The sequence below is a fragment of the Alexandromys fortis genome, unplaced genomic scaffold (genome assembly GCF_014885135.2).
Source record: "Alexandromys fortis isolate MF-2015 unplaced genomic scaffold, M_Fortis_MF-2015_v1.1 scaffold_148, whole genome shotgun sequence".
Taxonomy (NCBI): domain Eukaryota; kingdom Metazoa; phylum Chordata; class Mammalia; order Rodentia; family Cricetidae; genus Alexandromys; species Alexandromys fortis.
In genome coordinates this window covers 82,012-96,144 of record NW_026068019.1, presented here as the reverse complement: position 1 = coordinate 96,144, position 14,133 = coordinate 82,012, and the positions used below count along the sequence as shown (strand labels likewise).

Genomic DNA, 14,133 nt, shown 5'->3' with positions numbered 1-14,133 from the left:
AGCTCTGCCATCATTACATGACAGAAAACGGAAATCTGAATCAGAATTATTCATTTCAACCTTTACTTTAAAAAAAAAAAAAAAAAGCAAGGCTCCTTTGAAAGTGGGACACAGCTCCCCCTGGTTCATTGGCACCTTCCCTGAGGGGTCCTTGCAACATCTACAGATTCCTTGGTCCTAGCCAGCCCCATAAAGTCCCAACTGTATGAAGTCACAAGCAGGCTTCCAAGATCTTCCCTGGGAAGTTGTTCCTTGCCAGCATCTTTGGCTCTCTAAGACTCACACTAGGCTCGCAGAACTGCCTAGTCATCTTCTTGCTAGCTGAGCCATCATGGGCCCCCTAGCCTGGCCCATGGATAATTATGGGCCCCAGACACTGTCTCTCTTAGTAAGACGAACACGACAAAGGTAGCCAAGGTCTCCCTGGCCACACCTCAGAGCACCCAGAGACTGCCCAAATAGATAGTCCCACCTGATGCATGGCGGGCAAAGCTAGGCTCCTGCTTGCTGACAGGGATGCTGGGCAGGGAGGCTCGGTTGGCCCGCTTCCTCAAGAGGACTCCGACATTATTTCTGTGTGGGCTGCTCAGCCCGGTGGGCACAGACATGGTTCCACTGCCCCGCAAAGGAAGGAGGCCTGTGGGGGGAAAAATCCTACACTAAGGAGGTCCTCCACCTCCCTGGCATCAAGTTTCCGTGATCAGCAGGTGACAAGGGAGGAGACAAGATTCCCTATCCTGTCTCAGGGTGGAGACGGGGAGGAGATAAAGGTTGCCCCTCTTTTGGAAGGCTGAAAGCCCAGGAGTTGTCCAGGAGATTTTCCCAGTGGAGACATCCACCTGGTGCACCGGCACTCACACCCAGGGCACCGGCACTCCACCCAGGGCACCAGTACTCCACCCAGGGCACCAGTACTCCACCCAGGCCACCAGTACACCACCCAGGGCACCAGTACACCACCCAGGGCACCAGTACACCTCCCAGGGCACGGTTACTCACACCCCAGGGCACCAGTACACCACCCAGGGCACCAGTACACCACCCAGAGCATGGGTACTCCACCTGGGGCACCGGCACTCCACCCAGGGCACCAGTACTCCACCCAGGGCACCAGTACACCACCCAGGGCACCAGTACACCACCCAGGGCACCAGTACACCACCCAGGGCACGGTTACTCACACCCAGGGCACCAGTACTCCACCCAGGGCACCAGTACACCACCCAGGGCACGGTTACTCACACCCAGGGCACCAGTACTCCACCCAGGGCACCAGTACACCACCCAGGGCACGGTTACTCACACCCAGGGCACCAGTACTCCACCCAGGGCACCAGTACACCACCCAGGGCACGGTTACTCACACCCAGGGCACCGGCACTCCACCCAGGGCACCAGTACACCACCCAGAGCATGGGTACTCCACCTGGGGCACCGGTACTCCCACCCAGGGCATTAGTACCTTCCTTTGCTGAAGTTCTCCATGTGCCCAAGTCCTGGGAAGCCAGTTCCTGCTCCCGTTCTGGCTCCTTTGTCCTCCGAAGCAGCTCCATCTCCTTCATCTGCTTCAGCCGCATCTTTTCCTGGGCCGACTTAGAAATGGTGAATTGGACCTGGAACAAGGTCAAGGAGGTGTCTGTTAACCTTGGGAACACAACCAGTCTTTCTATAGCTTCATCCATCCAGAGACGGAGCACAGCTAGGTCCTAGTCCCCTGGGAGTTTCACGGCAGGGGTGCGGCGCAGACAATAAACAGTGACCTGTCTATAAAGTCCAATGAGATAGGCTAGGAGAAAGTACAGCAACAGAGATGGCGGCTTTGACTTCAACGAAGAAACCCAAAGTTGTAGCTATGAGACCCTTGCAGGATGACATTTAAGGGGAAACAAAAAGGAAGAGAGACAGCAGAGCAGAGTTTGGAGGAGAAAAGTGTTTTAGCAGGGTAATAGAAAGTCCCTGAGGCTGGGGTGTGCCTGGCACAAGCAGGAGCTCAAGACTCTAAGTGACCTCTTATGCCCTTCTAAGGAAAAGCCGCAGCCTTTGTCGTGAGCCCTAAAAACCAGTGTGAGAGGTAGCCTGTCACCTCTTGAGCAGAAGTATGGCAGGATCCAACTTTCAGGTAAGGAGTTTCTCCAAAAGCTAGATTGTCAGAACATTTTATCTTTAAATAGCTTGATATTCTTAAGAAGTTGTAAAAATGGAGCCAGGTGTGGTGGCGCATGCCTTTAATCCCAGCAGCACTCAGGAGGCAGAGGCAGGTGGATCTCTGAGTTCAAGGCCGGCCTGGTCTACAAAGACACATCCAGAACACACCCCAAAGCTACAGAGAAACCCTATCTCAAAAAAATAAATAAAATAAAATAAAATAAATAGGGAGAAAGAGAGAGGAAGAGAAGTCAAAAGTGGACCTGGAATTTGGAGCCTGAGCAGCTAGGAATTGTCATTGGCTGGGTGGGCACCCTGTGGGGTAAGGATTCAGAAGTAGGCACAGTAGGCTCTGAACCTAATTAGATATTTAAGTAGTGATGCTGGAGGTAAGCAGAGAGTGGTAAAGACTTTGAGAGTCTTTCGCCTGCTGTACTTTCGGCACAGCTTTTGTTGCCATGGACTGCAGCCCACACTCTGGGATAATTAAGTAGGCCAGAGACCGAAGGACTGAGCCCTGGTCCTCAGTGTCTACAGGTCAGGAAGATGGGGGGGGGGGGGTTACAAAGGAGGAACTGAGCTGTCCATCATGTTCCTACACCTTCTTTCTCAGGTGGGAATTTTCTAGGTGGAAAATTGAAGAGGGACATGTCGCAACAGAGTCACAAAAGCTGGCCCAAGGCAAAAGAGGATTGAGAGAGGGCGTTTGGGACCTCAGTTGGGCGATGGGGAGTGAGGCTGCCAGACTGGAGTGTGCTCAGGAGGAACAGGTGTTTTGGGGGTGGGTTGTGGTGTTAAGATGAAAAGGCTAAGGGGTGATCTGGACTCGGGGAGAATGCTACTGATACAAGGAAGTTTCCAAAGGCTAATGCTTGGGTGTTGATGGAGGGAGCCGGAACAGGAGATGGTGGTGAGCAAGGGGGCCCTTGGAGCTGGGATAACATGATGGGGACAGATCAACTCGCCATGCCGGGACCTGTGGAATGACTATGGAGAGAGTGGCTGCAGCAGGCTGGAGAATAAGTCATGTCACATAGACTTTTCATAGCCACCCCCGTTAGAACGGAGCCTGGCCCTCGTGTTGCCAGTGCGGTATCTCTGGCTGTAATGCAGCACCTGCTCAGGGCAGGCCTTTCATATCCGGTTCAGATCTGAGCTGCTGTAGGCTGTTTCAAAGGACAAACACGAGGATCCCACAACAATGACTCTGTAAGGTCGACTAAATTCATCTCAGTCAGGGAAGAGAAGCCACCTCCTCCTGAAGGTCACCTTCCAAGTGTGAGGTATTTGTCAGCCTGACAAGTGCAGCTTGGGCCCTTGAGCCTCTGAGTCAGCTGCCTCTGGGCTGCTATCTTGGGGGTCAGTTCAAATTACTCAGCCTGGTTCACCTAAGCTTTCTGTGCTCTTCCCCGCATCCCACTCCCTCCCAGCCCACACGTGACCGTCTTCTGTCCTTCCAGCTCTCCTTCCATCTGCATTCTCCCCTGTTCCCAGTCCCAACCTCATCCTCAGCCCCCCTCCCCCCACCCCACCCCACTACCCCACTTCTACATTCCCCACCAGCTTAGCCCCGCACAGCAGATTTTTGAAGGATGCTTCCATCCAGCCATTCGGACCTCGGCTTCATTCTCCTGTCACTTCCCTGGTACCTTGGCGCTGGACTCCTTCTGGTCTTCTCTGCTCACCAGGGAGTGGGCTTCTTTGGCATCGCTAGAGGAGAATGTTGTCGGAGTAGAGGCAGACTGTGACGAAGCCAGGGACTTAGGGGGGTCTTCAGCACAGTTGGCTTTGACCCCTGGGACCAAAGGCTTTGGCTCTGAGAAGCAAGAGCAGGGATAGAGCTGAGGACCGTAGTGTGGGCTGTCAATGGGTCCCTGACCCTTGACTGCAAGGCCTCATTCCTCACTTCTTCTGGCCCACACTTCCCTAATGGGGAAGTCAGATAGCATTGCCAGGGATGTCAAGGGTCACATTATTTCCCATTTACTCATTCCCTCCCTCCTTCATTCATTCAGAAAGCAAGCCATGAATATTTTATTCTAAGAAGAGGAGAGGGTGGAAAAACAGAGTCAAACATTTATGCCACTCCAGCAGACCCAGAAGGGGTCAGAGAATTTTTGAAAACTAGACCAACCCTCTCACTTCACAGATGGGAAAACTGAGGCCAGGCAAAGTTCATTTCCAAATGCCAGTTCTATAGAATCTCACCATCACTCTGTATTTTCCCAACCAATGGATTTAAAGGTACATTTCTTTTTCTTAAATAGAGACAGAATAGGGATGGGTTCCTTAATTTTCTCCTGCCCTCTAAATGTGGTCATTCGTCACCTTGAGAGCAGCAGCTAACCAGGGTTCATTGGTACTGGGACTGCCATCTGGGGGTGCTCAGGACTGGAAAGGGCATTTTGTGTCTGTGTTTCTCCACAGCTCTTTGGTCACTAGTTCCTCCCTCTGCCCTGTGAGGACATCACTATATGCTTGATACCATATCAGATCCACTCTGCCCCAGTGCAATCCCCAATGCAGTTCTGCTTTGCAGGCTGCATTTCGGGCTCTGAGAGCAGTACTGTGAGCTCAGTGAGCCTCCAAGTGGCCTGGACCAAACTACTCAGCCCAGTTCACCTGATTCACCAAAAAGCAACAGCACATCTCCCTCATCTGGACTGTCATGAGCTATATGAACTCGTGTGTGTCTGGTGCTCGGTAGACCAGACGCCTTCCTAGTCCCTGATACAGGCTTGTCACCACTTGTCACCCTGTCACCAGTGTGGTGGCATCTTCCCCATCTGTCTGTGAAATGAGGGGTCCTCAGATCTCCGCTGGTCTAATTCCACAACCCAGGCCATGGATGTGAAGAAGGAGAAACAAGATGAGAGCTGATGGAAACACGTACCCAGAGAGGAAGGGGTCTTCTCCAGAGGCCCATTCTCACAAGTCAACCTTAAAGTGAGAGAGGAAAGAACTATATAAGATCTAGTTAGCCAGAGACACTGGGGCAAGAAGGTGGGGAGAGAGGGAGATGGACAGAGATGGGGCTGGTTTCCCTGCCACAATGGCAAGAGCTGTGGGAGAGTCTCATCTTATGGTGTATGACTTTGGTTTCTGCTGCCTTCGTTTAACTCTGTGACGCTGTGTTACTGTGCCTGTCTAAAACACCAGATCATCTAATAAAGAGCTGAATGGCCAATAGCGAGGCAGGAGCGAGGATGGGCGGGACAGACAGAGAGTATAAATAGGAGAAACCAGAAAGGAGAGAGGAGCAGGAGAAGGAAAGGACATCCGGGGCCAGCCACCCAGCTACACAGCAAGCCACGGAGAAAGAAGTAAAGTAAGGTATACACAAATAGAGAGAGATAAAAGCCCAGAGGGAAAAGGTAGATGGAATAATTTAAGATAAGACAAGCTGGCCGGAAACAAGCCAAGCTAAAACTGGGCATTCATAACTAAGACTAAGCCTCCGTGTGTGATTAATTTGTGAGCTGGTTGGCAGACCCCCCAAAAGGCCAAAAGAGTAAAACACCGCACAACAAGGAGATAGAGTTCCTTACACAAAGACTGGATTGGTTGATTATCCACCGGGCCAGGCTGAGAGTCCAGGCACAGTCCTAGGCCCTTCCCTGGCTGTGAGATCATCTGTTTCCTAGGTAACAGCATCCACACGAAACCTGCTGTCTTAAACTAGACTCACGTCTTTGACTCTACCTGGACAGAGGACCTAGGACGCTCCCCCTCAGCTCCTGCCACAGCCCCTGCCTTGGCCTGGGCTTCGTGGCAAGTGTTGTAGCTGCTAAGCCATCTCTCCTCCTCTCCACTGCTCACCACACTTTTCAAAAATGTACATATATGTTGTACATGCCTGTTTGTGTTTCGCTGTGGGGGTGCATACACGGAAGGCGCACATGCAAGTGTCTGTGCATGTGTGTGCATGTACCTGGAGGCTCAAGGCTGACGCTGTGTCTCCCTTCATCGCTCCCTACCTTACATTTTGAGGCAGGGTCTCTCACTGAACCCAGGACTCACTGCTTCAGCTGGTGTGGCTACCCAGTTTGCTCTGAGGGTTCCCTCTCCACCTCTCACACCCTGGGGTCATAGCATGAGCCATGACGGCCACCAGATTTCATGTGGTTCTAAGGACCCAGCTCTCACGACTACACCACAAATGTTTACCTGCCAAGCCATCTCCCCAGCCTCACAGTGGCCTCCTAAAGTCAGAGCTTATCTGATCCCCACACCTAAGAGCTTTTGATGACACCTACTTGCTTCAAGACAGGGGTTGCACCCCTCAGGAGGGCACTCCCAGGCCCCTCAGATGGCTGAGCCTATCTCATGCACAGTGAGAGCTTTGTAGCTTCCCAAACACCACAGTCATTCCTCCCTGTGTATCTTTCTCTCCATCTCGTGCTGTCCTCAGAATTCCTCCAAGAAATGGCCCCAGCTAGACTGAGATGCTTTTCTATTGGGCTTCCCAACATGGCAGGCAGCCTTCTGCTCCACCTCCAGTCTCGTTGGACTTGAACCCAATGATGTGCACACAAATCTCTCTCATCCCCAAAGACTTAGTCACCCTGGTTTCCAAAGCACCTAGCAGATAGTAGGCACTTAATAGTTTTTAAGTAGATAAGTGGTCAGGTGGGTGAATGAATGAAGGAATCAACAAAATAGCAATAGAATGATTTTCCCATCCATTTGCTAGACAGCCTTACAGAATTGCAGGACAGCATAAGGCAGGTGTTTTATTTTATTTATTAATTTACTCATTCCTTCATTTGGGTTTTAGAGACAGAATTTCTCTGTGTAGCTTTGGAGCCTGTCCTGGAACTCACTCTGTAGTCCAGGCTGGCCTTGAACTCACTGAGATCCACCTGAGGCAGGTGTTTTCTATGTGACTAATTCATGCCAGGCACCAAGCTTAGCATCACAGGTTTTTGAGCTACGGCCCTTGTCCTATAAAGTGCCAAGTTAAAGAATAGGATGAGGTTTAAACAAGACAAAATAAATAAAATGAACAGCATAAAAAGAAACAAAAATCAATTTAAATAGCCAAGATGTGTTAGTTAAACCAATGAGACAATGGAAGGGAGGTGGGGGTGGATACACACTCTGTGTCATGTGGGCAAAGCAGAGGTGGCCACTTTCTATCCTGGCCAGCCGTGCAAGCCAGCTGAGGCCAGGCTGGAAGGACAGTGTTGTCGTGAAGGATAAAAGAGTGCCACATAGCTCTTGTAGACCAGGCTGGTCTCAAACTCACAGAGATCCGCCTGCCTCTGCCTCCCGAGTGCTGGGATCTCTGGGAGTTCGAGGCCAGCCTGATCTACAAGAGGTAGTTCCGGGACAGGCACCAAAGCTACAGAGTAACCCTGTCTCGAAAAAAAAAAAAAAAAAAAAAAAAAAAAAAAAAAAAAAAAAAAAAAAGAGTGCCACATAGGAGTGAGTCTCTGAGCCAGGAATCAGCACACCCACAACAGCGCGAGATGGACCCTGTATGTAGCACAGGAGGGTGAGGGGCTCCCCAAGGTCAAACCAAGCAGGCTCCTCTCAGGGCTAGCAAGGGGTGTAGGAAGGAGAAAGTCGTAGAAGGGTTGGCTGCATGGGGGGTGAAATCAGGTGAGGCTGGACAGCAAGGGATGGAGACAGCAGGTCAGGACCTTTGGGTGACACTATGAAGCAGCTGTAAGTGCAACGTGGGAGAGAATGACAGGGACAAGAACATGTGGGAGCTTCTGTGCATCCTGTTGTTGTGAAAGGTATGGGGAGGCCACTCAGTGAGGGACCGGGGGCACAGGAAGCCACAGTCAGACTGCTGAAGGTGCCAGCAAAGGGCAGCTTCTCCACGAAAGGGCAATCTGGGGAAGCACAAGGTGCCTCGTGTTGCCATGGTAAGATGCATTCTCCCTTTCCCCCTACTTCCTCTAATGATGACCAGCATCTGCCAAAGAAACCAAAGGTTCCCAGGGAGAGTGTGGGTCTCCAGGGCAAGGCCATCACCCAGGGCTCCAGAAGAAAATCAGGAATTCCGAGGGTGTGTAAATTTAAGTGACAGAAGAAAGGGAACATGTAAGAGAAGACATGGATGTAAAACCAGAGGGGAGAGGAAGGAGAAAAGTGGACGGCTGGCCACAGTCCAAAAGATACGAGAGAGTTAAGTCATGACACAGGAGAAAGGACTCCACCATTATCGCTGCAAAGAGGAGAGGAGTCTGACGAAGGGAAATATCCCACAGTAAGGAAAGCCGGTCCGGAGGAGCAGGTGAGCTGCCGGTGAAAGTGGAAATGGAAGAGCGCTCCCATCCAGGAGCTGGTACACAAACACGTTCTCACGTCCCAGAAAGGCTGTAGAGAGATGGGGCCATGGGTGTACAGGGGGAGAAGGTAGCACAGGAGACAGGAGGTCAAGGAAGCCAGAGAGAAATGGGAGATCCTGGACCATCAGGCCAAAGATGTGGAAGGAAGATATGACAACTCTATGGAGTGGTTTAAGTGAGAAACGTCCCCCATAGTCTTGGCATTTGAACACTTGGTGCAGATTGGGTGGCAATATTTGGGTAGGTTTAGAAGGTGCGACCTTGCTGGAGGAACTATGCCATTTGAGGGCAGGCTTTGGGGTTTCAAAAGCTTCACGCTATTCCCAGGGCTTCTCTTCCCAGGAATGCTCTGCTTCCTGACCAAGGATAAAGATATGAGCTCTCAGCATCCTGTGCCACCATGCCGCATGCTTCCCCGCCACAGCAGACTCTTCCCCACTGGAACTATAATTCCAAATAAACTCTTCCTTCTAGAACTTGTCCTGGTCCTGTGGTGTTTTATCATAGCAGTAGAAAAGTAAACTATTAGACCATACTAGGAGAGCCAGGCTCATGGTCAGCGAGCATACACTCACATATGTTCAGGCACATACACTCACGTGTGTGTATACCTACTCACACACATACACAAACATGATCACAGACATAAACTCACAGACATGTGGTATATGAATCCCTGCCCACTCACTCTGACTGTCTGGGCTGGCCACTGTATGACTCTCAAGTCATTTCGAAGACTCTGCCTGGTTTTGGTTTTGTTTTGTTTTGTTTTTTTACAAGAAGATTCATAGTACTCAGAGCCACTGCCCCAACTGTTTCTGGGTACAAAGAGCCCCTCTTTAAGTCCAAAAGCTTCATGGAAAATCCATATGCTCACACATATGCACACACAAACATGCACACCCTCATATACGTGATAATGGTGTTGGTTTTCGTATCCAGCAGTTAAGAAAATACATAGTAATAAAGATCCTCCATGAACTTGATCATGCCCTGAAACAAACTGTATTTTATTCATCACTATGGCAACTGTACACACAAAGAAACTAGAAAACAAGCTGCCCACATCGCTATCATCATGAGTCAAAGAAGCCCCAACATCAATGCTACAGCTTCCATAGGTCTGGGGCTCATGGTGGGGCATTTTACCTGTCCCAAGCCTGACACCTCAAAGCTGTGCCTATCATGGTGATTTAGCAATGAGGAGCCCAAGGGAATTTGGGGGTTGGGGTGCACAAATTACAGGAGAGATGTCTATAAACAGAACTGAGATCTGAGATTGACCCCTTACCGAGTATGTGGGGCCCTTGGTCCCGGAAGCACATCTTGGCCTGGACCCAGGGAGCTGGGCAGGGAGCCGGGCGTGCAAGAAGAGGTCCCTGTGGGCGGCCGGGCCTTCGGAATGGGCGGGATCACAATGCCTCCTAGAGACTTGTGCATCTTCTCATCGTGGCAATGCAGGTATTGCCTGGAAATCTGTACCTGGAGGGAAAGGGAGCCTGGTCCTTGGAAGCATGACTCACTGTAAGTTCAGCTCCTAGTAACCTCACAGAGTGTCTCCCGCCAGAAGCCAGCTGGGGAAAGGATGCTGGCCCAGGCTCTTAGCCCCACCCCAGCCCCCTCAGGAGAGGTCATTCCTTGTCGGCCACTCCATTGGGAAGGCTGGCAGGCTCTTCTGTTATTTTTATTTCCTTTTGCATTCTTCTCATCTCAGAAGAATCTTTGACTATCAGAGCTAGAAGGGGCCCTCTAAAACACCGATCCAGAGCTCTGCTTTTACAGATGTACAAAATAGGGACTGGGGGCGGGGTTGGTCCCCCATGCCAACTCATTGGCATTAAACAAGAGGTGTCCAGAAAACCAAGCAAATCCTGAGACATGAATACCAGGGAAATCCCTGGGGCTACCAACTGTAGGACAGACAGTTTTGTAGTCCCTGTATCTCTCAGGTAGCACCCTCACCCGAACTCCCAGGCCAGCTGTGGGGGTCTGGAATGTTTCGGGGAGAAGTGTAATGGCAGCCTTGAGTCCCTCTCGATGCCATCTTGATCTAGATCTTACAGAAATGCACAGAGCCCGGGACAAGGGTTGGTAACGGAAAGAAAAGCAGATAGGATAACTTCAGTAAAGACCCGGAGCTGCGGCACCTCCTTACCTCCTGGCCATTGGCTCCTGAGTCCTGGAGATGCTGTCTGCCCCCAGGAGGGTCCAGGTCCTTCTCCTTGGTACTGTTGGCCTCAGGGGTGGTGGGGATACTCTGGATGGGAGGCATTGGCCTGGCCACCCTCAACAGCCTCTGTGAGGTAGTACGGGGGATGATACTCCTCAGAGGAACTCCTTTGGGGCCTCCCCCAGGATCCAGAGAGGCTGAGCAAGAGTAAGATGGGGAATGAGTTAGGACCTGGAGCATGGGGAGCAGAAGGGGTTTCCATACTAACCTACAACCTTGAGTCCTGGGAGAAACAGGGATGCTGAGGGGAGACAGCAGGGCTCCCTCTAACCCGACACCCTACACCCTGCATAACAGCAGACAAACAGGGTTTTGAGGGTCCCTTTTCATTTCCATAGAATTCAGTCAAAGGTGGCATGGGGGGGGAGACAAAAGCAGTGTTGGGCTTAGAGAGGGGACAGCTGACCCTGGCTAGAAGCTCTGTGACCCTCCATGTTCCTCACTTCAGATCTAAAATGTCCCTCCTCAGGCTCGTGTTTGGGGCACTCTGCCCAGCTGCCTGTGCTATTTGGAGCAACTGTGGAGGCTTTAGGAGATGAGGCCCAGCTGGAGGAGGAAAGAAGTAGGTCACTCGGGAGAGGCCTTTGAAGGTTACAGCTTGGGCCCTAGGTCCAGCCTTGTGCTCGGGCATCCTGGTTTGTGAACTGCCTCAGACACATGCACCCGTTGCTGTGAACGGAGCTGCCCCGCCCTGCCTTCCCCATTATGGCTTGAAATTTTGAGCCAAAGTAAATCTTTCCTCCCTTTAGTTGTTTGTGATCTATGTCCTGGTCAGAGATGTGGACATAATAAGACATCCACTAAGACCCAGGGAATAGACTCCATAGGCTAAACCCCAGCCATTCTGTACGCTTCCACAAAATGCCAGTCTGGTGCCAAGCAGACACAAGGGCTGACCCCTGTGCACAGGTGCACAGCCACTGACCCAGGGCAGAGCCGCCTTGACACTCCTAAAGTGGGCTCAAAGACGCACTGCTCTCTCCCAGTATCTGTTACTCTTTATCCTCACCGTCCCCCACATATCCCACAAAGCAGCACCCCATCAGTAGAAGCCCACTGACCAGCCCCGGTGAACCCCTAAGAGACTGAACCTCAGAGCAGATAGTGGCGGAGTCATGCCTCACCTTGAGAAGATGCTGTCATGCCTTCTGAAAGCCGCCTCTTCTTGAGCTTGTCCTTAATCTGAATAGTGTCCCGGGCCACGCTGCTGGCCTCTGATTCCAAGGAGGGGATCGCTACCACAGGGTGGGGCCCCAAGGGCAGAGCGCCAAGGTTCCTGGAGTAGCCGTTCCTGGCCTGCCAGCCTTTCAAAGGAGCATCCAATGTGCGGCTGCCCTGGTCCTTGTGTCCACTCAAGAGCTGTGATGACTTCTTACCACTTAGCAGGACACTTGACACTGGCTGCAGAGAGGCTAGGAGAAACAGACATGCAGTAGCTTCCCAGCCGAGACCCAAGGTGACAGCAGGCATGAGCTTGTTTGTGTTGTCTCCATAGAAAGGTCGGCCATGTGCCTGGTGAATCCCAATCATTCTGTGAGTTTCAGACCTCCCTGGGGACCGTTTATTGATTAGTGGAGCCACGAGACACATAACCCTGAATGAGATCCGTATCATGAAGTCTTCAGGGGACAAAAGGGGCTCTGTAGGGGGCTGGAGAGATGGCTCAGAGGTTAAGAGCACTGCCTGCTCTTCCAGAGGTCCTGAGTTCAATTCCCAGCAACCACATGGTGGCTCACAACCATCTGTAATGAGAACTGGCACCCCTTCTGGCTTGCGGGCACACATGGAAGAAATGCTGTACACCTAATTAAATAAATATTTAAAAAAAAAAGGGGGGCTCTGTAGGCAGCCTTGATGCAGAATGGACAAAAAATGCTAAATACGTAGGGAAAAGGCTGTCTGCCCCGGGAATGCATCCACAAGGCTCTAGGAGCCAACCTCTGAGCACCGACAATAGCAAACGTGGATTCAAAGGACAAGCCGGGCCTTCAGAACAAGTCGTGTTCACCTGTAGACTTCAAGCCCTGCACTCAGTAGGCACTGCCCGTGTACTGAGCATGGCCCAAATGGCAGGGGGACAGGGATGAGTGGAGCACAGGCTTTGTGACTAAGGGACTTTGAGTCAGAGGAATGTGATATGCTGTTAATAGGTTCAAGGGAAATATGAGATGTGCCCTAAGTCACAGAGAGAAATATTCAGTGCGCTCGCTGCTGTGAGTAGTGATATAGAAGGAAGGCAACAGCAAACTACAAGACCCGGAGGAGTCCTAAAACCTGGAAGAGCAACGGGAAGTGTAGGCAGGGTGCTTGCAGAGGGGCTTCCATGTTGTTTCACTTCGTGGAATCCCTGGACCTAAGTCCTAAGACCTGATGCTCAGTCTGCAGAGGTTGAGCTGGAGCTGGCGTACAACCCAAGGATGGCCAAACTCCCTGACCAGCCACAACCTGAGAGAACATAAGTACCCAGAGCCGTGGAAGCCTCCACTCAGACCAGAGGGACTGAGCCCTGCCCTAGCAGTCCATAGCTGGACACCGGAGTGGAGAGTCCAGGAGCAGAAGGTGACAGAGGGGCTGAGTGGAGTCAAGGCAAGCATCAGAGCAGGCAGCCATGTTTGTGGGGCTACTCAAGCCCGGCGCATTCCTAAACCCAAGATGCAGGCCCCTGGAGAGATCAGCCCTGTCTTGCTGGAGTTTGAGGAATCCCAGGTTCCCAGAAGAGCTAATTCATACCAATAGCACCACGTTCCCAACCCTGGAGACCCTCATCCCCTAAGGAGACATTTTTTGTTCATTTATACTTTTTGTTTAAGTTTTTTGGGGGGTGGTTCTCTGTTTTTGTTTTGTTTTGTTTTCTTCTCTACTCCCTAAAATGATTTTTAAAACTAGGCATCACTCCACACACATAAAAGTTGGTATATAAATGTTTTGTCAGATTTAAATGGTTACAAGTTTGAATAATTGTAAGTTTTTAACTTCTTTTTCTTTTAGACAAGAATCTATGTACCAAGGTTAGCTTCAGACTCGTTGTAGCTGGGGATGATTTTGAACTCTGATCCTCTACTTCCTCCACTGTGCTAAAATTAGTCTCTAGGAATATTTTAAACAAGGGCCACGATACAAAAACACCTGCTCTAGTTGGAGGATGTCCCAACATCCAGATGTCATCCCATCCTCCTCCTGGCTCTGTGGTTCCAGCTCCAGTCAGTGGTCTTGACTGGGTAGCTTCTAGAGGATCATCTCCAATTCCAGGCCAAAGACCCCAGAGAGGCCACCAGGGCCATTTGGTGTGACCCAGTCACCAGAGCAGGCTCTCACCTTCACCATAAGCGAGAAGACTAGAGTCGATGCTTCCAGGTGGGGGCACTCGGAGCCCAGCGCTAGTCCGAGGAACACTCCCACAGTTCACAGCCACTGGAGCCAGAACTTTGGCTGGGGACAAAATCACAGGATAATGGT

The 14,133-nt window shown here is 51.2% G+C and overlaps 1 protein-coding gene across 3 annotated transcripts in view; it reads right to left on the bottom strand.

Annotated features, from left to right (window-relative positions):
* Positions 1-14,133, bottom strand: part of Togaram2 (TOG array regulator of axonemal microtubules 2) — a 58,156-nt gene that overhangs the window by 28,427 nt on the left and 15,596 nt on the right. For all 3 annotated transcript variants that reach the window (XR_007595526.1, XM_050162937.1, XM_050162936.1), the window contains exons 3-10: positions 13,993-14,106; positions 11,802-12,089; positions 10,603-10,814; positions 9,739-9,929; positions 5,039-5,085; positions 3,795-3,961; positions 1,463-1,613; positions 473-637 (exon numbers count right to left, since the gene is read on the bottom strand). Coding sequence is in view for 2 of the 3 variants with exons in the window: in XM_050162937.1 (XP_050018894.1) it covers positions 473-637; positions 1,463-1,613; positions 3,795-3,961; positions 5,039-5,085; positions 9,739-9,929; positions 10,603-10,814; positions 11,802-12,089; positions 13,993-14,106 (1,335 nt within the window). In the remaining variant the exon portion in view is untranslated. The remainder of the gene's footprint in view (positions 1-472; positions 638-1,462; positions 1,614-3,794; positions 3,962-5,038; positions 5,086-9,738; positions 9,930-10,602; positions 10,815-11,801; positions 12,090-13,992; positions 14,107-14,133) is intronic.